This window comes from Rhinolophus ferrumequinum, chromosome 2 (assembly GCF_004115265.2).
Source record: "Rhinolophus ferrumequinum isolate MPI-CBG mRhiFer1 chromosome 2, mRhiFer1_v1.p, whole genome shotgun sequence".
Taxonomy (NCBI): Eukaryota; Metazoa; Chordata; class Mammalia; order Chiroptera; family Rhinolophidae; genus Rhinolophus; species Rhinolophus ferrumequinum.
In genome coordinates, this window is record NC_046285.1 from 8280937 (window position 1) to 8305068 (window position 24132).

The 24132-nt window shown below is 41.2% G+C and overlaps 1 protein-coding gene across 7 annotated transcripts in view; it reads left to right on the forward strand.

Annotated features, from left to right (window-relative positions):
• The first annotated feature begins 3246 nt into the window (after positions 1–3246).
• The window catches only part of HPS3 (HPS3 biogenesis of lysosomal organelles complex 2 subunit 1), a 36577-nt gene continuing 15691 nt past the window's right edge, over positions 3247–24132 (forward strand). For 6 of the 7 annotated variants that reach the window (XR_004424859.1, XR_004424864.1, XR_004424863.1 and 3 more), the window contains exons 1-8: positions 3247–3619; positions 9899–10390; positions 10954–11125; positions 11228–11313; positions 14393–14585; positions 18814–18895; positions 20875–21029; positions 22549–22657. Coding sequence is in view for 3 of the 7 variants with exons in the window: in XM_033125311.1 (XP_032981202.1) it covers positions 3403–3619; positions 9899–10390; positions 10954–11125; positions 11228–11313; positions 14393–14585; positions 18814–18895; positions 20875–21029; positions 22549–22657 (1506 nt within the window). In the remaining 4 variants the exon portion in view is untranslated. Of the gene's footprint in view, positions 3620–3654; positions 3791–9898; positions 10391–10953; positions 11126–11227; positions 11314–14392; positions 14586–18813; positions 18896–20874; positions 21030–22548; positions 22658–24132 lie in introns of those variants that run through there. The other variant, XM_033125335.1, reaches the window with a different exon arrangement.

A 24132-nucleotide genomic window follows, 5' to 3' on the forward strand; every position in this document is an offset into this window, starting at 1 on the left:
AAGGTAGGGTGAGGTGATAGAAAGTGCCAGGGGTCTGCGGTGGCGAGTATGTTAGGTGGAATGTCAGGGAAGTAATATTAGAAAGAAATGGGGGCAGTAAGTCACGGGAAGATCTGGGAACAGGTTCTGGGCACAGGGAACAGCAAGTGTGAAGTTTCTAAGGAGACAACAAGCAGAGAAAGGGCTTCTGTGTCTAGGGTGCAAGGAAAGAGAGTGGTAGGAAGTGAGGTTTGAGAGAGACAAAGAGGTTGGCCAGAAAATGTAGGGCCTTGCTGGCCAAGCTAAGAAATTTGAGTTTTAATCTGAATATCATGGGAAGCCACTGGAATGTTCTGAGTAGGAAAGTGACACCAGCTCTTTCTCCCTCTCTCTTATTTTAAATTTTTGAACAAATACTTATGAAGTAACTGCTATGTAATTGAGGTTCATACAATGAGATTTACTTTGCCTCTCCATAGCAATAGGGCTAGCCATTATAAGTCGTTTTCTTTAAAAAATTCCACATATTTAAAGTATACAATCTCACAGGTTATGACCTATGTACACACACAGAAACCCATTACCAAAATCAAGATAATGAACATGTCCATCACTCCCGAAAGTTTACTCGTGCTCCTTTGTAATCTCTCCCTCACACCCTTGCCCCCAACTCAGAACTAGGCAACCACTGTTATATGTCACTATAGATTAGGTGGCGTTTTCTACAATTTTATATAAATAGGATCATTTATATAAATAATAGTATGCACTATTTTTGTCTAATTATTTTGAGATCTACCCATGTTGTTGCATATCAATAGTCCATTCCTTTTTATTGCTGAGTAGTATTGCATTGTATGGATCAAACAAAATATGTTTATGTATCCATCTGTTGATGGCTCTTTGGGTTGTTTCCAGTTTTTTACTATTACACATAAAGCTGCTATGAAAATGTGTGTACAGACTTCTAAAGGAAATATTCCTTCAATTCTCTTGGGTAGACACCTACAAGTGGAATGGTTGGCTCATGCAGTAGGTATATATTTAACCAAGAAATTGTCAAACTGTTTCAAAAGTTTTTGTATCATTTGACAATCCACATTAGTTGCTCCATATCCTCACCAGCACTTGTTATGATAAGTTATTTTTCATTTTAATCATTTTAACAAACATATAGTGGTTTTTAATGTTGGTTTTGACTTGCATTTTCCTCATGACTAACGATGCCAGGCACGTATCCGCACACTAATGTCAAACGCGATGGTGTTAGAAGGTGGGAGCCTTTAAAAGGTGATTAAGATACGAGGATAGAGTTCTCATGAATGAGATTAGTGCTCTTACAAGAGATCCTACAGAGCTCCCTGGGCCCTTCCAGCAAGTGAAAACACATCATCACGTCAGCATTCTGCAAGCCTGAGCAAGGCCCTCACCCAACTATGGTGGCAACTTGACCTTGGACTTCCCAGACTCCAGACATGTGAGGAATACATTTCTGTTGTTTATAAGCTGCCCAGTCTCTGGTCTTTTGTTATAGTAGCCCAAATGGATTAAGACAGGGGCCATCTGCAAACCAATGAGAGACGACTTAGGAGAAATTGGACCTGCAGACACACCTTGCTCTTGGACTTCTAGCCTCCAGTTAAAAATAAATGTCTGTTGTTTAAGCCGTTCAGTCTGTGGTATTTTGCTATGGCAGCCCTAGCAGTCTACACAGCCTCCCATAAAGAAATGAGGGTGTGCCCACTGCTGCCCCTGCATTTCTAAAAGGAATGCAAGTGGGCAGCCCTACTCACAGCTCCTGACAAACATGGAAACCAGGCATATCCCTGACTTTCCCTTAGCTAGCATGTCTGCTTCCTAATTATCTTAGATGAGTCGAGGGTAGGGACCCTGATAAAAAGGGAGAGTGGCTTATCTCTAGAAGGGATTGGGGTTCTGGGCTTTGAGCAAATCTTAATCTCTTTCTCCAAAACAGACATTTTTTTTATGTAGCTGAAATTACAATTAAATTGCACGTTTAGTTTTGAAATTTTAATTTAGTACTGAAATTGTAATTTTCAGGCTTGAAGGAGAAAATTAATGAAACGACGACAATATGGCAGATATTTGTGAAGGAAAGGGGTGTTCAGGAGGATAGTATCTAAAACAAATGAGTTGCAGTTGTTTTCTTTAGCAGATTTCTTTGAGTTCTCAGCCCTCACTGGCTGGACAGAGCAACCTGCTGGTCCACATCTCTGCCTCACTGAATTTGACAAACCAGTTGTTTCCCAGAGTCCCTTCCTGGTTGAGTGAAGCAGAGAATGATATCACTTAGGGGTACTTGATTCATCTGGAGGACATAGGAAATAGAGGCAGAATTTAACTTCAATCCAATTGCACCTACTTTGTCAATTCTTGTAAGGAAGGGCTCATTAAGGTGACTGAACTAGAAACTGACTGAAGGAAAATTTGATTTCTTTTTAGTTCTGTCCCTGAGTACCAAAAGCAACATCCCTCAATGTATACTTACACACATATTTTTTGGATTAATTGGAAAGAGTAATCACAACAACTGCTTCATCTAAATCTGTTAAAAAAAAATTGGGATTGCAGCTACAAACTTCATGTTTGCGATGTCAGGAATAGATACAGGGTACAGACTACGGCATAGTTTTGGGACTGAAAGCCAGAGGATTTAGTCCTTCTATATCCTCTGGCGCTAAAACTAATCTTTTGTCAAATACCTGGAGTTCACTAGATGATGTCCATGGAGTCTTTCATTCAGCCATTTTTTGTTTTTGTTTGTCCAAGCATGTTCTAGGCATTGCTCTTTCCAACCAAACCATTCTAGAATTCTAAGTGTTTCTGAGCAAGTCTTCCGTGTGTTTAGCACTGGGTGGAGCCGTGTGCACCTCACTTCAGTTTTCGCAGCCCTAATCTCCATAAGCTCATGGCTACTGGGGAGACATGAGTGACGCCCCTGAAACAAGTACGAATGATACATGACAGCAGATGATGGAATGCTAAAGCTTACTTAAGGGCCTAAACATCTCTCCTGGCCCTAAGCGGTAACATGAAAAGACGAAGGGAAGGACACAGCGGTACCTGCGCCCGCCAACCTCTGAGCGCCCAGCGGTGGCCAGGACTGGGCGGCTGGGTGCAAGGCACTGGGGCCCAGGGCAGGCGGGGCGCGGGCAGCGGCGGGGCGGGGCGGGGCGGGGCGGGGCGGGTGTGGCCGCTCTTCCAGCTCCGGCCTCACCCGGCAGCGGCCTCTTTAAGAAGCGGAGCCGCACTCGAGCCCGGCTGGCGCTCACATGACTCGCTCCGCGCACTCGCTCGCGGAAGTGGTCCCACCTCCGCAGCCGGCGCGGGGTGTCCGGGAGCCCTGCCGGGCCGGCCGACCCGAGCCGGCGCCGCCGGGCCGACCCGCAGCCCGTCGCCAGGATGGTGCACTTGTACAACCTGCACCCATTCGGGTCGCAGCAGGTGGTGCCCTGCAAGCTGGAGCCCGAGCGGTTCTGCGGCGGGGGCCCCGACGCGCTGTTCGTGGCGGCGGGCTGCAAGGTGGAGGCGTTCGCCGTGTCGGGCCAGGAGCTGTGCCAGCCGAGGTGCGCCTTCTCCACGCTGGGCCGGGTGCTGCGCCTGGCCTACAGCGAGGCGGGTGAGTAAGGCCGGGGCCAGGGGGCGCCTGGGCCCCCGCGCCCCCGCTTGGGCCCGCTTCCTAGCGGAGCGAACGTCCCCCGCGGCAGCTCTGCGTGGGAAAGGGTCTTCGTGCTTCCGGGAACTTACCGGCTGGTCTCGCTTTGCGGCAAGGTTGTCGTGGCAACCACAGGTGAGAGCCTGCGTCTGTAGCGGAGGATGCTGGCTGCTCCACTCGCCCTGGCCAGAAAGGCTGGTGGTTGGGTGTCTTGGTTCCACGCAACCCATTTAAACAACAACAAAAACAAAGAAAAAAATCTTTCAGTATAGAAAAATTAAACCCGTGACAAAAGTAGGGAGAATAGTATCCTTGAACCCCCAGGTACTCCGAGGTTCAACAGTTATGCCCTCTCGTGACCAGTCCTTTTACATCTGCACCTTACCCACCTCCTTTTGGAAAGCTCACATTAGACGCTGATTTTAAAATCTGTATAAGTGGAATTCAGGTCTTAGACCACCCTGTAACCCCATCCCCAAACGGCGTAGCAGCATCCACTACTCTTTCTTCACCAGAAATGTAAAGACATACTAAGAGGGTCCTGTGTGGGTGTGTGTATCCCTATTTTAGAAAACTCCAACATTTAATAATAGATACTTTTTCAGATTACAAAAGGATTCACCATAGGATTCTTTTAATTAAAAACATACTTAAAGTTTGATTCCTGCTTTTCAAGAAGGGTGTAAAGATGTATCTTGCAGTATTTATGGTGGAAAACCCCATGGCAGAAGTACTTACTACTAATGAACCTGGAGGATTGCACATCTCTGTTTAGTCCCTTTTCTGTCTGCAACTGTTGGGGTGTGAGGTCATAGAAACTTTTGGGTTTCAGTATCTATTAAAAAGAAAAAAAAAAGTAAGTTGAATCACTAGATAAGTGATTTCCAGACACTGGGATTTTGTGGATCGTTAAACTTGGGGCTACCATATATAGTATCTGTTCATTTTGTCAAGTAAAGATATATATATTTTTTTAAAAATGAAAAGCCTTACTCTTTACTGTCACCATTATTTATAAAAGAAAAAAAAAAAACACTTAGCCCCAGGTTTTGGATGTCTTTGCTTTATGACCAACCTATGATACTATTATTTTTTTCTTTTTGACTAGTGAAGACATCAGCAAGGGCTTGCACTGGTCTACAGACCTATTTGAAAACCATTTATTAGATCTATAAGTTCTCTTTGAGCAGAAGGTTCTGATTTTGGTATTTGTTATGAAATCTTTCTCATAATCATTTCATAATATTGGTAGTGTTCTCCATCCCACGCCTCTTTTAGGCACAGGAGTCCTCACCTTCAAGAGCTCTCTCTACTGAGTGGCAAACTCACTCGTTTCAACTTTAGAGTATGAGAGAGGGAGGGAGGGAGGCAGAGAAACATTATGTGTACATTATTTGCTCCATTCTTCCAATGGACATTGATTCTAGAATTGGAAGAGATAGACATTATGTAAACCTCTAGCATTCTTGGCTGTCAGTAGTGATTCTGGAGATCCTTGGATGCCACTGCTGGTGCATAAGAATCACCTGGGAGAGATTTAAAAAATACTGATGCTGTACCACAACCAAGCGAAACAGTGTCAGTTTCCTGGGGCATGGCCCAGAATTGGAGTGAGTCTAATATTTAGCCAGGACGAAGAACCACTGATCTAGAGCCATACTGGCTGCTGTAGGCAGAGTGAAATGGTGACCTCATTAATGAGGCCTTGAAAAACAAAGATGTTTTTATAATCCAGTTGGCTGTCTTAAAGAAAGTTCAGGAGTCATGTGGAATGTATTAGCATGGGTCGTATAGCTCAAAGGGTCACTTCGGGTCCTCAGCTTGAACTTCATCCTCTGGGTACAGCTATTAATCTGCACACAGCTGACTCCTAGCTATGCTGATACCCAGATAACTTGTCTTCTGTGCCTCAGCTTTTTCTTTTTGGTCTTCTTTCTACCCACTCACAGAAACTTGGACCTGGGAATCCTGCTCTGAGCCCCCAGTGTCTTCCTCTGTAGCACATCTCCCCATGTCAAAAACAGAATGAATCTTACATCAGCCATTTGTTTGCTGGAAATTTTTGCAGGTCTCTTACCCAAGCAGTAAACATTTTCAATTTTTTTTGGTCTTTGTTTTTGATCTCTAATTAGCAGGATGATTGCCTCCTTTTATTAAATTTGAGAGTGTCAGGGAGAAAGTAGATAGAAATTTTGAATGACCAGGGTACTCTAAGGTCATTGTCAGTAATGGAAACTTAATTTAGGCATTGTGTATGAAGGGAGGAAGAGGAGATATGAGAACTCATTGCTCTCGAGGGAGAAAGGCCCAGTGGCCGGTGTTGAGTGCTGTGTGGGGAGCTCTGGTGCTGGACACTTGTTTTGGGTCAGGGAGGACAAGACCACATGGCCCTCATCGCCTGTCCTTTAGCTCAAGTATACTAAACAAGCTCTCTTCTGTCTGGTACTTCCCCCCAAGTCGTACCCTCCCTCAACTTTGCTAAACTCATAAAACACATTTTGAGGAAGTGTATGTTATTTCTGCCTTCTGATGTCAATTTCGTCATTGGAGTACTGCGTTTTCCTTAAGCTGGTATCCGTGTTAACCAGATTTATGACCTTACTACATAAAACAAAAAGTTTACTTATTTTTAAAAATTAGTGACTAGTAAATATGAGAATGATTTTTTAATTTACTTAATGAAGACAGAGCTGTTGTAAAATAAAGCCCTGGGCACATAATGCTTTAAAAAGTTTAGTTCCTTCCTCTTATACAGGGCTATAACCACCACAGAATCCCCTAGATTTACATCTTCTTTCTAACATTTGGAGAGACGGCGTAATTTGGGAAATGAGTGTCAGCTTTCGAGCTAACCAAATCCAAGTTTAAGGTCCAGCTCCCTCCTTGGTTGGCTGTGTTGCCTTAGGCAAATTACTTAGCTTGTCTGAGCCTCAGATTCCTGATCTATAAAAGGAGAAGGAGAGAATATTGTAAAGGTCTGTTGTGAGGATTAACTAAAAGAACACTAAAACTCTGATCATATCAGGTAGACACACTTAGCAAATTCCAGGTCATTGTTTATAAAACAAGTTATTAATTTGAAACCACACAAGACAGCATGGACACTATCTATAGTTCGCAGATTATATATGAACAGTTGATATATAGACTATTAATGAAATAGGCATATATTTATAGGTGCCTGAATAAAACACTTTTATTATAACTAAACAAATACTCCTACTTTTAAAAGTAATTTACCACTAACCTGAATATGACACCAAAGCACAGACAACAAAAGAAAAAAAATAGATAGAATTGGACTTCATACAAATTAAGAACTTTTATGCATCCAACAACGCAATCAACAGATTGAAAAGGCAGTGTGCAGAATGGGAGGAAATATTTGCACAGCGTATATCTGATAAGGGATTAATATCGAGAATGTGTAAAGAACTCCTGTGACTGAACAACAACAACAAGAAGAAACAATTCAAAAATGGGCAAAGGATTTGAATAGACATTTCTCCACGTGGTCAACAAGCACAGGAAAACATGCTCAACATCACTAATCATCAAGGAAATGCAAATCAAAACCACAATGAGATACCATTTTACACCCGTTAGGGTGGCTATTATAAACAAATAGAAAATACTGGTTGGTGAGGATGTGGAGGAATTGGAACCCTTGTGCATTGCTGGTGGGAATGTAAAATGGTGGAGCTGCTGTGGAAATCAGTATGGTGGTTCCTCAAAAAAATAAACAGAATTATCCTGTGAGCCAGCAATTTCACTTCTGGTTATAGACACAAAATAATTGAAAGCAGAAACTTCTGCAGGTATTTATACACCAGTGTTCATAGCAGCATTTTTCTCAAGAGCCGAGAGGTGGAAGCATCCCAAATGCCTATCAACAGATGAAAAGATAAACAAAACGTGGCATATGTTTATCTGTTACGCTCATGTTCATTATAGCATTGCTTACAATAGCCAAGACATGGAAACAACCTGAGTCTCCATCGACAGATGAATAGATAAACGAAATGTGGTATATACATACCATAGACTATTATTCAGCCTTGAAAAGGAATGAAAATCTGACACATGCTGCAACACAAATGAACCTTGAAGGCATTATGCTGTGTGAAGTAAGCCAGACACAAAAGGACAAATATTGTATGATTCAGTTTATATAATGAGGTAGGGTAGTCAAATTCATAGGGACAAAAAGTAGAATGGTGGGAATGGTGGTTGTCGGAGTTTGGGGTCGGGTGGAATGGTAGGGTTGGGAATTACTGCTGAGTAGATAGAGTCTGGATGAAAATGAAAAAGTTCTGGAGAGGGTTGTTGGTGACAGATGTACAACAACGTGAATATACTTAATGCCATTGAATTGTACATTTCAAAATGGTGAAAATGGTAAGTTTTATGTAATGTGTATTTTACCACAATAAGAAATTAAAAAATAATAATAATTTACTGAGGGAGGCCTAGGAAGGTGGAGGCCACAAGGCATCCAAACTGCTTCTCTGGAACAGAGTGAGTGAGCAAAGTTATTGAGCCCGCAGGGTGTATTTAGGCATCCTACCAAGGTCTCCAGGGACAGAGCAGGTACAGCCTCCATCTCTGTGGCATCGGAGGAACCAGCATCAGAAGGCTTGCCTCTCTTGAGCGCTGGTGCATTTCCGAGGACCAGGTGGCCGGCCCAGCCCAGTGAGCATGTGCAGAAAGGGGCTGCACCTGCTTCCTTGCTGCATGCAGATACAGGAAGTCAGTGTGCTAACAGTGTTGTGTCCATTTCAGTTCATTGGAAAGGGGCTTGTTTCCCTAATAATTTTACTTTACAGTCGGTTCTACATTTTGAAGAACGCTGACTTATTCCCCCCTCACCCACAAAGTTCTAAAGATTAAAAATTTAAATTAAAAAAACACAAAAATGGAATATTTTAGTGTAATTTGGAGGACATGGGAGACTGGTTAAGCAAGTTTGGAAACTCAGAAGCCAAAAAAGAAAAGATACATATCTGACTACAGATACATACCTGATACATATCTGACTGATAAGAGATGCCATGAGCAAAGTCAGAAGTCAAATGATAAACTGTCAAAACCCATTTGCTATTCATGGCCAACAAGCGATTACTGTCACTTTTACCCAGAGAGCTGCTATTAAGAAGAGCAAATCAAACCCCATAAAAAAGTGGATAACGTGCAGAAGAGAAACTATCCATGGCTGGTGAACATAGGAAAAGATGACCAGCTTTATAAATGGTCTGGAAAAATAACCTAACATTGGCCAAACATTTTCACTTTTCGGAATCTATGCCATGAAACAAACCCCCAGTGAATAAATATATATGTGTAGGCCTGTTGATACAGTGTGAAGTATAGTGGGGGGAAAAAATCACAAAAAAACCTGGGAATACTTGAATGTATATCTATAGGGGAATTGTTGAATAAATTATGCCACTTGTATATACGGGATAGTATGGAGCTATTGAAAAGAATGTTAGATACCCGTGTATTGACCAGGAACGAAAGATTTATTGTTAATTTTTAAAAGTTGCAGATTGTTAAAAAAAAGCAGAATACCACCCTGTGGTCCATGTTTATATGAGAGAAAGGTATAGAAAAGTGCATGCCGGGCTTTTTGTGTTAACATCGGCTCCTCACGGATTGGCCTGCAGGGGAGAAATCATTATGCTTTTCATTTTTTATCTCTTTACCTCTTTGACGTCTCACAACAAAAAGTAATTATAAAATTACTTTGTAATAAAAAAATCTAGTAAAATCAACAATTAAGGGGAAATTAGGTTAGAAAATTAGCTTAGTCACATGAAGATGTGACTTTGTGGGAAAGGGAGGGGTTGTAGTGTAAATTCTGCTAAACTCAAGAGTTCCTTAATTTATACCTAATTTTAACATCAGGCTAATACTACTGAAGGAGAGCTTTGTTGGGGCTATCGATTCAGAGATACGATAAACACTTAGAGCTAATATAAGGGAAAAAATGCAAAATTTCTATGTAAGCTACATGAATAATTAATGGGTATGGCATTAAAATGGAAAGAGATTGTATTTCAGAACCTAAATGCCTAACATCAGTTAAAAATACACCTAAGATCCTGTTACTTCGGGTTTTGTTCTAGTCAATCTTTGATTCAACCATTCACATTAGGATTCATTAGTAGTTCCTTTTTGCAATGCAAGGAAAGTGGTTATTTCTAATTACAAATTCTAAGTATAATCTTATTTCCTTCTCAGGGGACTATTTGGTAGCCATTGAAGAGAAAAACAAAGCTACATTTCTACGTGCTTATGTGAACTGGAGAAGTAAAAGGACGGAAAACTCCCGCGTGTGTATCCGAATGGTGGGCCATGATGTGGAGACACCCTTGTGCGAAACCTTCCGAGACCAGATGTCTATCATTGAAATGCCACTTTCAGAGGCCCCCTTGTGCCTTTCCTGTTGTCCTGTGAAAGGAGACCTTCTGGTGGGCTGCACAAATAAATTAGTCTTATTTAGTTTGAAGTATCAGATCATTAATGAAGAATTATCAGTATTGGACTTTGAACGTTCTTTAGTTATACACATACGTAATATCACTCCTGTTGAAATTTCTTTTTGTGTTGGATATGTGGCTGTCATGTCAGACTTAGAAGTCTTAATCCTAAAATTGGAGTCAAACCCTAAATATGGAGAGAGTGCTAACCACCATCCACATAAGACCAACAGTCGAATGAAACCGGCAGAAGGTAAATGATGAATTTAGCTTGCTTTCTTGTTTTAAGTATAGAGAAAACCCTCACTTCTGGCAATCTCTGAAGGGCTCTTATATACATATATATAGCCAAACCACATTATTTATAGATTTAATTATTCCTAAAGCCTGGGGTTTGGGTTTATCATGTGGCTGCCTGTATCTTACTCTGTAGCGTGTACATGTATTTCGTAATATTTACCAATAGAAATAATGGAACAGCTGCTACTAGATGAGGGGTTTCTAGTCCCAGTTCTCATATTTACTAGTCGAATGACCTTGGGTTCTGAATTCTGAGTTTTGATTTCCTTGTGTAAAATGGGGGTGATAATAAATCCTGTTGTACTCCATCAGTCGTGAGGAATCGATGAGCAGGTGCTAAAACTTCAAAACCACAATGCCTTGTTAACACATGAGATGTGTGTGTGTATGTGTGTGTGTAAATAAATAAAATTACTGTATGTCTACTACATTGGTAAGAGGAAGTGGTGAAGTCTAATTTTCATTCAAGTATTATTTGGAGTTAAGAAATTCTTTTCTTAAATATTATCTTTTAAGGCATCAGTAATGAAACTTTACAGCTCGAGTCAGATGATTTTGTTATCTGCCAAAAGCCCATGGAACTTCTAGGTGAAAAAAGTGAACAGTCCGGAATATCTGTTACACTGGAGTCAACGGGTCTAGATGATGAAAAAATAAAATATTTCCATGTTCAGCACCTGCTCTATAGGTATGAGAAAGCTTTTTATTCTCCAGTATTTCATATGTATTTTCCTGCTTAAACTATATGGAAATTAGATCTCTTCCCCTTTCTCTCTTTTTAAACTCACAGACGTTTTGCTCCTGATATTTCATCCTACGTCTTGTCTGATGACATTAAATTGCATTCACTTCAGCTGCTACCCATTTACCAGACAGGTAAGTATGACAGTGACAGTGCATTGAGGTGAAGGGCTCTGGGATGGAGGGGAGACTGACGTGGGTAGTGGGTTAGGTTCTTCTACAGTCTCCCTGGGGCCTTGGACAAGTTCCATAGCAAATCCCTGTGAGCACTGGAAAGGGAAGTTGTGTCTGCCAGGAGAAGCCATGGAGAGGACGTGACAGACAAAACCCGTTTCCCTTTTAGAAAAACAGTCGCTAGACTCAAAAAGGGAAATCCGAGCCCTGCTATATAGCCAAGGCTTATCTGGGTTCCAGCTGGGTACCTGGCAAAGCTTTTCTGACGACTTTGTGAGCAGCGTGGGAATGTGTGGACTGAAGGGAGATTCGTTTAGAGCAGTGTTTTTCAGGCTCTCTGCACGTTGGGCTTACTTGGATGCTTTTAAAAATAGTGATGCCCAGGCTCTTCATGATGGAGATTCTGACTCAGTCGGTCAGTTCTGGAGCCTGGGCGTTGGTATTTTTGAAAAGCTCCCCAAGAGTCTAACGGGCAGCCACGTTTGAGAATCAGCGTTGGGTTCTATGCTTAGTCCTGGCCTGCTTAACATCTTTGGTATTGCCTAGCGAAAGTTACAAATATTATTCTGATTAAATGTGTTTATAATCTCAGTTTTTAAAATTTATTTTAGTAAACATTGAGTACCTGCTGTGTTGGGCACCGTGCTGGATACCGGGGAACCAGTAATGAGCAGAAGCAGGCAGAGTGCTTGCATGTGTGGGCTTATTTCGTGGGGAGGCAGACGATTAGTGATCAGTCCTGAAGAGGAGAGTAGTTATACGCTGAAATGGGTGCTGGGGAAGAACCCTGCCCTGAAAGCCTCTAACAGAAGATCCCGACCTCTGTTGGTCAGGGAAGGCTGCCCGAGAACAAGGATCCTGAATGAATTGGCCCTGGTTTGGGAGTAGAGGTGGTGCAGAAGCAGCAGCAAAGGCATGTGGGAAGGAGAATCTTGTTTGAGGAACTGAGAAGCGAGACTGTGGGGAGTCGAGCCAGGGAGCGGGGGTTGTGAGAAAAGGCTGGAGACCAGACGACCCGTCGCCATGTTAGAGGCTCCTCTTTTTATCCAGTGGCTTCCCATAACACTTTGGATAAAATCCCCGATTTTTTCCATGGTCTGCGTGGCCCTCATTCAGGGCTTTTCTTGTCCCACTCATCCTGCTTACTGTTATCCATCCATGTGGCCTTTCTCTATTCCTCGGGTATGCCACGCACACTCCTGTGTAAGACCTGTTATTTACTGTGCTTAGAATGTGCTTCCCTCAGGTCTTGCATGACTGGTATCTTTGCAAGACTGGTATCTTTGAGTCATTCTGCTCTTTGTCCAAAAGTCAACTCACCACAAAAGACTTCTTCAGACCTCTCAATTTAACCTGTTCCTTCTCCACATACTGCACTGTTTGTCCTGCACCCCAGTCCACGTTACTAAAAGGGATGCAGTTACCTTGTCTTGTGCACTATTGTATCCCCAGAACCTAGAACAGTGGTACTTAGTAGTAGGTATTTGAGGAATATTTACTTAATAGGCAAATGAATGAATATTTACATATTTGAGTGTATATTTGAGTAGAGCTTTCAGAAGATGGATAGTTTGGTGAGGGGAGCCAACATGTGCAAAGTATAAAAGCATATGTGTTTGGAGATGAGCGAGTGGTTCGTCTGACGAGCACAGATGTGTGTAGGAAAGAAGAGAGAAAAAACTGGCCAGGTTGCTTTGGGCCAGTTTTGGAGGATGCAGAATTAGATTTTCTTCTGTTATTAATGGGTATCCTTGAAGAGTATCAATCAAAGCTGTACTTTTTAAAAACCCTTGATTATGAAAACTTTCAAGCACGTAGATGCAATGAAAGCCCTGTACTCATCACACAATTTCAACAATGTTGCCTCGTGGCCACTTCTACCCGATCCCATGCTAGATTATTTTGTTGCAGATACCATGGTTGATACCATTTGAGCCATAAATATTAGGTTGGTGCAAAAGTAATTGGGGTTTTTGCAATTTTTAACCTTTTAAACCGCAGTTACTTTTGCCCCAACCTAATAGTTCAGCATCTGTTTCTAAAAGAAAAGGATTCTATCTTAAACAAACCCAAAGTACATTTCATATTTTTAAAATGTTCATTGACATCATCAAATATCCAGTCAGTGTACAAACTTCTCTGATTGTCTAAAGTTTTTTTTCTTTAATTTGTTTGGATCAGATTCTAAGTAAGGTTCATACGTTGCAATTGGTTGCTATGTCTCTAAAGTCTCTTTTAATATGTAGGCTCTCGCTTCCTCCCTCTTTCTCTTTGCAATTTCTTTAGCGAGAAAGTGGGCTAATACTGTAGAATTTCCCACAATCTGAATTTTGCTGATTGACTCCCCACAATGTCATTTAACACATTCCTGTCCCCTGTGTTTCCCTGTGATTTGATAGTTGGATCTAAAACTGACTGTTTAGTATGGGAGCCATTAGCCAGCTACATGTTGCACTTGAAATGTGACTCGTCCAAACTGAGATACACTCTAAGTGCAAAATTCACACTAGGTCTTGAAGACTTAGTATAAAAAAAGATCATAAAATATCTCAATGTTTGTTGATTGCTTGTTGACATAGTAGTATTTGGGTTACATTGGGTTAATACAATATGTTTTTTGTAAATGTGATTACTAGGAAACTAAGTTACATGTATGTCTCACATTGGATTTCTATGGACAGTGCTAGTCTAGACTTAGGCTTGATCAGCTGATGATGATGATGATTTTAGGAAGTACAAGTAGTGTTGAATTCTTTTGGAAGGTACTAGTATCTAGTTGACTCTTTTTGTGCTGTTAACAGCCATTAGTGATTATTACCTAGATCTCTTCATTTATTGTGGTTGCAATATGGTGATATTGTAATTGTATCATTCGCTTTTCATTTTTTAACTGGCATTCTTCTATGAAGAGCAACTTCCCCTAAACAACTCTTTGGTTATCTACTGATAGACTTTTTTTTCTTTGCATACAAAAGTCAAGATATTTTTTCCCTTTATTTACTGGTTTCATGGCATTTTTTTTTTCCTTTTTTTCATACAGGTTCTCTTACTTCTGAGAGAAAAAATTCGTATCAGGAAAAAGAGTTGCTGAGTCTCTTTTGTTTTTTCTCATTGCCTCATGTGGGCTATCTCTACATGGTTGTCAAATCTGTTGAATTAATGTCAGTTTACCAATATCCTGAGAGGTCCCAACAGGCAGTGCTCACGCCACAATTTTTGCATGTCATCACAAGGTATGTTAGTGTCACTTGCTAGCCTTTGAGTCACTTCTGTAAATTCTTGAGGTGCTTTCTAAATCTTTAAATGAGAATTGTGTGAACCAGTATGTCGCACTGTAAATTAATGATATCCATTTGTCTTTTGATGGCCCATACCCGCCTTTTTACTGTGTTTCCCTGAAAATAAGACCTAGCCAGAAAATCAGCTCTAACACATCTTTTGGAGCAAAAATTAATATAAGAGCCAGTATTATATTATATTAAATTATATTATACCCAGTCTTATTTTACTATAATATAGGACCCGGTCTTACATAGTATAATAAAACCTAGCTGGACAATCAGCTCTAATGCTTCTTTTGGAGCAAAAATTAATGTAAGACCCAGTATTTATATTATGTTATGTTATATTATATTATATTATATTATATTATATTACATTATATACTATGTAAGACCAGGTCTTACATTAATTTTTGCTCCAAAAGATGCATTAGAGCTGATTGTCCAGCTAGGTCTTATTTTGGGGGGAAACATGGTAATATCAATGATTTAGATTCTGGTTTTGCCTTTGTTTTATTTTCTTAGACTGGGTGGGGATCTTTGTAAGGAACTATAAGGTTCTTCATGAGGGAAGATTTTCATAGGTAACTCTAATGAAATGTCATTGGGACCAGTCAGGATATCTAGATTTCTTTTTAGATTTCCTAATTTTTTTTTTCACTGCTATTATATCATTTCTGCATGAGTTATTTCATAATGGTTTAGATCTGTGAAGGGGCCAGAAAGACTATCTGAATGTCCCCTCTGATTAGTGCAGATGGCAAAATAGTGCAGAGATTGGGATTGGTCAAGGTCATGTTGCTAATTGGTGGCAGATGTCTTCTGAGTCACCTTACCTTAGTATGCCGACATGATCATGGGTTCCTGAGCAGGACTTTGATCTCCTTTCCTTTTATCTCGGCAGTAAGTGATGCTTTTGGTTCTATTTCCTGTGTTTTTTAACTTAGATTTTATGTGAGGCACTGCATTGGGCCCTCTAGCCAACCAACCATGAACAAGGTACACCACCTGCTTTCTATGGCAGTGACATGAGAGACGGCCGGGGACACATACACTAGATTGGTGAAAAATGTCCTAAGACTTTATGAAACTGGTGTAAGCACTGGCAGGAGAGAAAGTACTTCTGGCTGAGTCATATGGGAAAGTTCTTTGTGTTTGAAGTGAGGCCCAAAAGCTAGTCAGAATTTGACAGATAGAGACTGGAAGAGAAGAGCATTATAGATGGAGGTAAGACTGTACATAAAGGCTATGTTCAGGAGCACCCAGTAATTAATTGTATTGTTAATTAAATTATAAAAAGGGTAGTGACAACTGAGTGGAGTTGTCAGAATCTCCAGCAGGTGCTGGAGTCTGTTTCAAACAGCACAGGACCCACCTGGAGCTCTGATGCCCCCTCCTGGGGTGGGTGCTGCCCCCTTCTCCTCCCGCTCTCTGATGTAAGGAGAAATGCTGTTGTGTGTTTCTAAAGTGAAGACTGTGAAGGTAGCTAGTCTTCTCAATCTCCAAACTGGTGCACAACGATGTTCTTTAAATATGAAGCAACTGAAATGTAGCTCAGGGCTTTGAAAATCAAACTAAGGCATTTTTTAAGGTTTTGACCCAAGAGAGTGATGTGACAGAGCATTGCTTTAGGACAGGTCATGGTGGCCATTATGGAATAGGGATTGAACGTAGATGAAGAAACTATTGAAGTGGTTCCAGTGTGGATAATGCGAGGTTATGTTTGGTCAGGGCAGTAGCAGTGAGAGGAGAAAGCAGAACGGATGAAAGAGGCTTCGGCAACAGAGTGACAGAGTTGATGTCTGATGGGATCATGGGAATGGAGGAGGCATAAAAACCCCACCACAGTGTGAGCCTGCTTTGATGAAAGAATGGAGCCTGGTGTAGTGTGGGGTGAAAGAGAATTCTGGTTTGTACATTAAAGTTTGAGGTACTTCGAGAATATCAAGAGGAAATGTTAAGTAGGCTTTTGGACACATAGGACTGAAGATTAGGAAAGAGAGGAAAACTTAGATGTTTTATTACCACCAAAAAGAGATGGTTATTAAAGTAGTAAGTATGGCTCCAAGAGTGTGTAGCAGAGAAAAGTGGTTGAACTGAAAACTGGTGAAAGTGATCTTCAGAACGTGAGAGGAGGCAGAGAAAGAGCTTCAAGAATGCGAGGAAACTGTAGCATCTCAGAAACCAAAGAAAAAATTAGAGGGAGAAAGAAGGAATGAAATACTCATTTCTGTACCAGAATATTGATGCCAAATGACTAGCTATCTTTTCTTCATCTGATTGCGTAGATGTACAGGACACTGAGAGTTTAGAGAATGGGCACTCTAAGCTTATCTGCCCCTCGTGCCATGTCCCCTTAAGTATATTCATGTTTCTTGAAAACTAGTATGTTTATATACTCTAAAAAAAAAAAAGCAACAGAAAAAAATTTTAAGGATTCTGTGAACAATATATTAGGTTGGGGCAGAAGTGACTGTGGTTTAAAAGGTTAAAAATAATTGCAAAAACTGCGATTGCTTTTGCACCAACCTAATAAAATTATATAAGATGTCACCCTCAGAAATACATAAGTAGAAAAGCCCCCTCCTTACTCCTCAGACTTAAGCCATGTCAATAATAGGTGTATATTCATCCAACTTTTTAAAAAACAATGCATGTACTCCTGTGATTTGTTTTTTACGGAGGTGGATCATGTCTCCGCTGTTCAGCAGCTTGCTGCTTCACTTAGCAGCATGTCCCAGACATACCTGTGCAGCACATCTCAGCGCTCTCTGTTCCTTTATACCCCTCCGAGTATTCCAGCAGTAGCCCGCAGCTGGACTACTGCAAGTGGAGGTGAGGCAGAGGAGCCAGCCTTTTTATCTCTAGAACCTAACGGTCATTTCTTTTTGTTGTCATAGCCACGTTCATCTGGCATCCTGGCCTCACCAGGTGCTTTTTGTTGCTCCTCATTGTCTCAGAGTCCCTTCCAATCATTTTAATTCCGAAGGGTGCTAACTCTCTACTCCAGATTTCTAAGCATTGGTGCGCCTGTCCCAGCTGTTGTCATGACTCCAGAGGCCATGTCCCAGAACTCTGTGGAGATGGACAGAGATGGCAGTGGGCTCAGGCTGAAATGGAAGCCCCAGCAAACAGGTGGAGGGAGCCCTCCCTGGTGCCTCTTATGTGTGCAGTCTCCCACTGTCACAGTGGCAGAATACCTATGCTGTTAAAGAGGTATTTCTCCTATTTTAAGATCATTGTTAGGTTTGCTTTTAGTCCTTTATTTATTTATCTATTTATTTATTTGTGTATTTATTTATTTTTTAATAGTTCATTTTTACTTCTCTCACTTTTTAGTTTGTTTTTAAAAATCATTCCTATGAATTCACTACAAGATGGGTTTGTAGCAGTTTCCAAGTTAACTGTTTTTAATGTCAGTAGTGGAGTGTTGAGTTATCCACATGTCACCGGACCACCAGGCATCAATCATGCACTTACTGGGGGGTCCCTGGGTTCTCTTACTGTGCAGAAGCAGCCGGGGGTTGTGGAAAGAGATAGAGAGAGGAGTGTGAGGAGTGAAGAGACCTGGCATCTAATGTGGCTCCATTCTCCAGAGAGGCCTTGGACCAGTCATGAAGCTTCCAGGCCCTAATCTTTAAAACGAGTTGCTGGAGTAGGTAATTCTGAAGATTCCTTCAGTCTCCGATTATCAGTTCTACCACTGGATGCGTGTTTGCATAATCTCAGTGTGTTGCTCAGCGTAATCCAGGCTCGGTGTCGTCCTCAGATGAGTGGGACGGAAATAATAGTCGGGAAACTTGGGTTCTGATCTTGGCTTTGGTAGTGACCTCTCTGTCCTTTGGGCTGACCCTGGGGGCTTCATTTTGTCTGTAAATGAGGGTATTGACCCAGATCCATGGTTCTTAACTAGGAGTGTACAACAACCAAACGTGCCTGGATTCAGCTCCTAGAGATTATGACTCAGCAAGGGTAAGGTGGGGACCAGTTATGTGTTTCTGTAAAAGGGATTCTGAGGTGCTCTGCTTGTTAGCAAGCAGTCTGCCTCGTCAGCATTTGACAGATACTTGAGTCTTCCCCCAGCCCGCCATTGCTCTGCTCACCTGTGAAATCGTCCCAGCTGTGGACGCGTGGCTTACTGGCCCCCGCCTTGCTCAGTGGCCTCTCTCTTCTTCCTTAGTAACTACCTGCAGTGTTTCACGGTGCGGTGCAGTGCGGCCGCCGCTCGGGAGGAGGACCCGGACATGGACTCCACCGTCAAGGTCAGAACTGGCTCCTGAGGACAGTGAAACGGAAGACAAAGGGAACGTATGAATGCTCATTCACTCGGGTCTGAGCGTGGCGAACAGGAAAGATCTTAAAATCCTGTTTATTGAATTAGAACTTTTGAAGGTCAAATAGTATGTGTTGTTTTGTGATTCATGATTTAGGTGACAGTATTTAAGATTACTTTGAAAACATCTCATTCAGAACCTAGGTATAATGCACTGTTTTAAAAGTTTAGTAAAGAATATGCAGTGTAACTTCAGAGACAGTACTTTGCAACTAACCCCCCAGTTAGGATGGCCTGTATTTTACAAGTTAGTTTATGTCTATCATAAAAAGACACCTGGGATGCCTTTTCCTGGAAAAATACGTGTTCAGTAGTGATGGCTGTGTTAACCAGTCAGCCTTCTGTAGCACGTCTGAAGTTCTCTACTACTGTTATCGTCTTCGCCTTCGTTCTGATACATGGTAGTGTTTTCTGTGACCTCACTTCTCAAGGACTCTCTTGCTGTGGCCCACCTGTAGCTTTCTGTTGCTGCCCAGGCTGACTGCCTACCTCCAGCCTCTTGGGAAACCAGAATCACAGCTTCCCCTGTGCCTTTCTGTCTGTGGTTAAGATACACACACAGCCTTTGCAAGAGATGATGTATTTTAAAAATAAAGGTTATTTCCCTAGTAAAAATTGAAAGCTGACAGATTCTTTGTTCCTCTCTTCTCCTCACACCTTGCCACTACTTTAAAAAAAATTTTTTTTTAAACCTCAGAAAGATGTAGGCTTACACAGATGGTGATTTTGGAGTGAGGGATATATAATAGATCAAGGCAGGATCAACCTATATTTGAAAATAAATCATAATTTCAGGTTTCAGCCTCATAAAACTAGACGGAACAAGGAATAGAGGAGGGGAGAAAAAGGTGGGGTGGGTAGTAGCTGGCGGGAAGGCTGCTCTTGAGACCAGCCCTCCTTACGGTGGTGTGGGGGGGCGGACAGTGGCAGCCACACCTCATGGCTCTCCCTTCTCTGCGACGCCACCGTTCTGAAATCTGAGATGCCACCTGCACAAGCACGCAGGCATTTAGCCCGCTTGCTGACTCGGCTTTGGGAGCTGGGTGTCTGAGAAAGATTTCACAGCCTCCGAGTTTGGTCCAAAGTGCACATTATCTTTATCTCCTGCTGCTCTGAGATTCCAGCTCCTCGGCACCAGCCAAGGCCACCTTGACTATTCTTAGGAATGAAAAAATAGATGGCGGTGTTTCCCCAAGCACTTAGGACAAAGGGACAGGGAAGATGGCCTCTGAGTCAAAACGGTGTTAACGGAGAGGGCATGGGCCTGGCAGCTTCGTGTTGTGAGCCCCCAGAAAGAGCTCTTCTTGTTCCCTTGCAGGGACAGCAGCCTGGCTCCTGCTTGAGGGTTTCCTCCCGTTTACCTGATACACCGCAGCCTGTCAGCCATTTTAGGCAATGCTCACACGTGAGGCTGTAAGAGTTAGGGGCCATCTGAACATACAAGCATTATGAACATACAAGCATTTCTATCCTACACACCCATTTCCTGTACTCTGTGTGCATTAGAATGTCCCTTTGTAGTGTCTGATTTTGCCTAGAAACTCCATTCAGCCCACTGTTAGTGGGCATTTCCCTGGTGCAGGTTACCACCCCACGGCCGTACTCCTGGAGCCATGCGGGGTTCCCTCAGCTGCCTGTGAGATGCACCCTTTGTCTGCATTCATTCAGTCACTAAATACTGAGTAGCTCTTTGGTAGGCACATATGAAATAGGTTGTTGGTTCTGTAAGTTCAGATAGGATAACCTCCTCACTCTGATAAGAATAGGAATTTGAGGTTTTTTTTGGTTTTTTGGGGGGGTGGGGGTTGGGTGGAGCAGGAAAGACTTTATCAAATAAACAGACTGAATTTTGAAGATTAAAGTTCATGTCCTTTTTCTTGGTTAAATTTGTGATTTTTCCTTTACTAGGCTTGCCCGCCTGTCAGTATGGATGTCTGTGCTTTAAGAATACAGCTTTTCATAGGCTTAAAAGCCATCTGTCACTTTAAAAACCACATAATACTTTTGACCAAGGCAGACTCTGAGACCATTCCGGAGAGAAGAGAGTCACCCAAGAGACTTCTGTAAGCATCCCTCTCCCCCAGACATTGCTGCCAAAGTTTCTGGAATGAATTTCTACTTGTGTATTTTGTGTGCTTCTTACTGTATCTTTATTTATTTTTTTTTTAAATCAAAACTTTGATCAGATGGATTTTCTTGGCTGTTCCCCCACGCTGCCCCTCCCCCGTCCCCAAGGAAGAAAATTAAGGTTTTAATGATGATCTCTAGAATAACTTTTATAATTGACCTTGGAACCTTTAGAAGAAAATGAATTTTTAAATGGTTTCAATAAAAATCTGGAATTTTAGATAAGAAGTTAAGGGACATGCTTTTCTGTGTAATTAACAGGGAAGATAGAGCCTCTAATGCTAACCCAAACCACACCTCTGCTACCTGTTTTTCTCCTTTGACCTTTCAGTGGTTACACGTGTATCCAAAGATTGTTTTCTGGTATTTCAAGTCAAAAGAAATTCACAGTACATTTCTTACCTTAAAGTATATTCATGCTATATGGATATGTACTGATTTACCTTAAAATAAAATTGCAATTCGATGGCACTAATTTCTGGTTGACTCTTCGATTTTCTGCGTTCACACTAGAATGCTTAATTCCAGACTAGTTATGCTTCTGTTTGACCTTTTCTGTACTGTGAACCTAGTGGTAGGGGATGCAATCTAATTTTAATGGTCCTCTATGGAAAATTTAATCAGTAAAGAAAGCTGTTTGGGGGGAAGAAACATGTCATGTGTTTCAAGTCAAACATTGGTTTTTCTTTTTAACATAAGTTTTTGCTTTTTGGAATTGCTTGTGCCTATTCTTTGTTCCTCCAACAGGAATTATGTTGACTTGTTAACGGGTCACTTACAGAATGCACAGAGCGGTCTGATCTTGAAAGCTTCTAGCGAGAGGAAAAACAACTTGTAATCTTTCACATTTGACATTTGTAAAGTATTATGTACTTTAAATGATTTTTTAAAATTCTGATTTATTTGAAAATTCATTTGGTCGAAGGTCTGCGTTTTAAGTTTGTCAACTACAGAAAATTCATCACATAGTGAAAGCAAGATTAGGGGAGTGCTTTAAGCAGACTTGCAGTTGTGTGAGTCTTGTGCATTTTCCCAGCAGCCATGCGTGCTCTGAGGATTGCTCTGTTGGAGCTCAGCTTAGATTTGTGGTATAGGGCGTGCTGGACTCACGGAGGCCCCGTGCAGGAGAGATCCTGGGCTCGAGGACTTTCACAGCCAAAGCTCTCTTTCTTTTGAGGGCTCTTGCCTGTTCTTTGAGCCTAGCCCATTTAAGAATGCTTGTGGAATGAGTTGGAAGTGATTGATTTATCAATTCATGAGAGCTGTAGAATATTAAATATTGTAGGCCTGTGTGCAGCATTGTGAAATAATACTCTATAAAAATCGACTGTACAGTTAATACTAAATGAAAATATTTTCATAGTTATTTGGAGTATCAAATGTTTACCATTTAAAATTGCCATTTATTAATAATATGTCTTATCTTACAGTTCTTGTCCTTTGTTTTGCTTTTAGTTCTAGAAAAGCTACCAGTGTTAAGCTCAAAACACCTCCTGTAGCTGAGGCTGGGTGGAATTTGTATATTGTGAACACGACCTCACCAGTGCAGCTCTACAGAGAAATGGTACTCCTTTCAGACTTCTAATTCTTAGTTGTAGAAATTTAAAGTGGAATTGATGACCACAAATTGATTTTAATTATCATACATTCAGAATGCTACACCTACCAGCTTACAAGCTCTGTCTGACAGTGGCGTGTATATCTTTTTCCACCTTCTCCTTTTCCAGCTCCTGACGTTTGAGGAGCCAGTAGAAATTACCTTTGCTAACGTAAGAGTCCTTTATTCATACCCACCCCTCTAAGAGGATCGATTAACCAATCTAAATATAAAAAGTCTTTAACTTCTACTTTGAACCCTAGTAAAGACAACCATGAAACGAAGCTGAAAGAAATCTTAGATCATTTATCCCTGTCTCACTCTTCCTTGAAATATTTGCAGACTGCCCAGGGCACTGCAGCAGCTGTAGCACTGTCCTGTGGGTAGGGGCTAAGAGTGGACATTCTTACTCCTTTTCTAAGAGTGACAGCTGCCAACTCATTTCTGCAAAATTTAACTCTTTATTTTGAAATATGTAATTTCAAACTTAAAGAAAAGTTGCAAGAATAAGAATAGTACAAATAAAACCTGTGTGTTCCCCACACAAATTCACTCTTAGTCAACATTATACCCTTTTTGCTTCTCTCACTCTTTTTTGTTTTTTGTACTCTTGCACTTTCTAAACACAAACACACACACCCACACATTTTTTTCTGATCTTTGGAAAGTAAATTACGTAAATCATAGCCTACAACTACATACTTCAGTGTGTGTTTCCTAAAAATAGGGATATTTGCTTCCATAACCATAATGTGTCATAGTGCTTCAGTAAATTTAACATTGATGCAATGCTTTATTTAGTCTGTGGTTCATATTCCGTGTTTGCCAGTTGACGCAATAATGGTCTAATAGCATGTTCCCCCCTCTCTGGTGCAGGATCCACTCTAACATCAGGTAATATTTTTAATTGTCATGTTAAAATTAAAGCCTTCTTTAATTCAGAATATATTCACAGCCTTTCTCTGCTTTTTTATGACATAAACAATTTTTAAAAATATATTTTTTTTCCCCTTCCACCTTTTTCATTCACGATGAGATTCAGGTTATATGTGTTCTTCTAGGCCGGAACATCCCATAGGTGATACAGTGTGTTTAGTGTACCTCCCAGGACGTCACATTGGCAGTGCACGGTCTCCGTCTGCCCCTCGGTGGTGTTAATTGTGATCAGCAGGTCAAGGTTTTGCCTGCATTGTCCCTGTCATTTTAATGCTGAGTATTATGTCAGCTTTGTCCTGTCTTTTTAGTTTTGCTTAATTGAATGTCTTAGACTTCATCTAGATGATTTGCCTACTGGAGTCTGAAAATACAGATTCACTAAGATAGCTAGTGATAATTTTTATAAGCCAACTGCGAGTTACAGAAACAGATGCAATAGAACTTGAATTCACCAATTGAAACTAAAATAAAGGGATACTCAGTCTGAATTTGAAAAAGATTTAAAT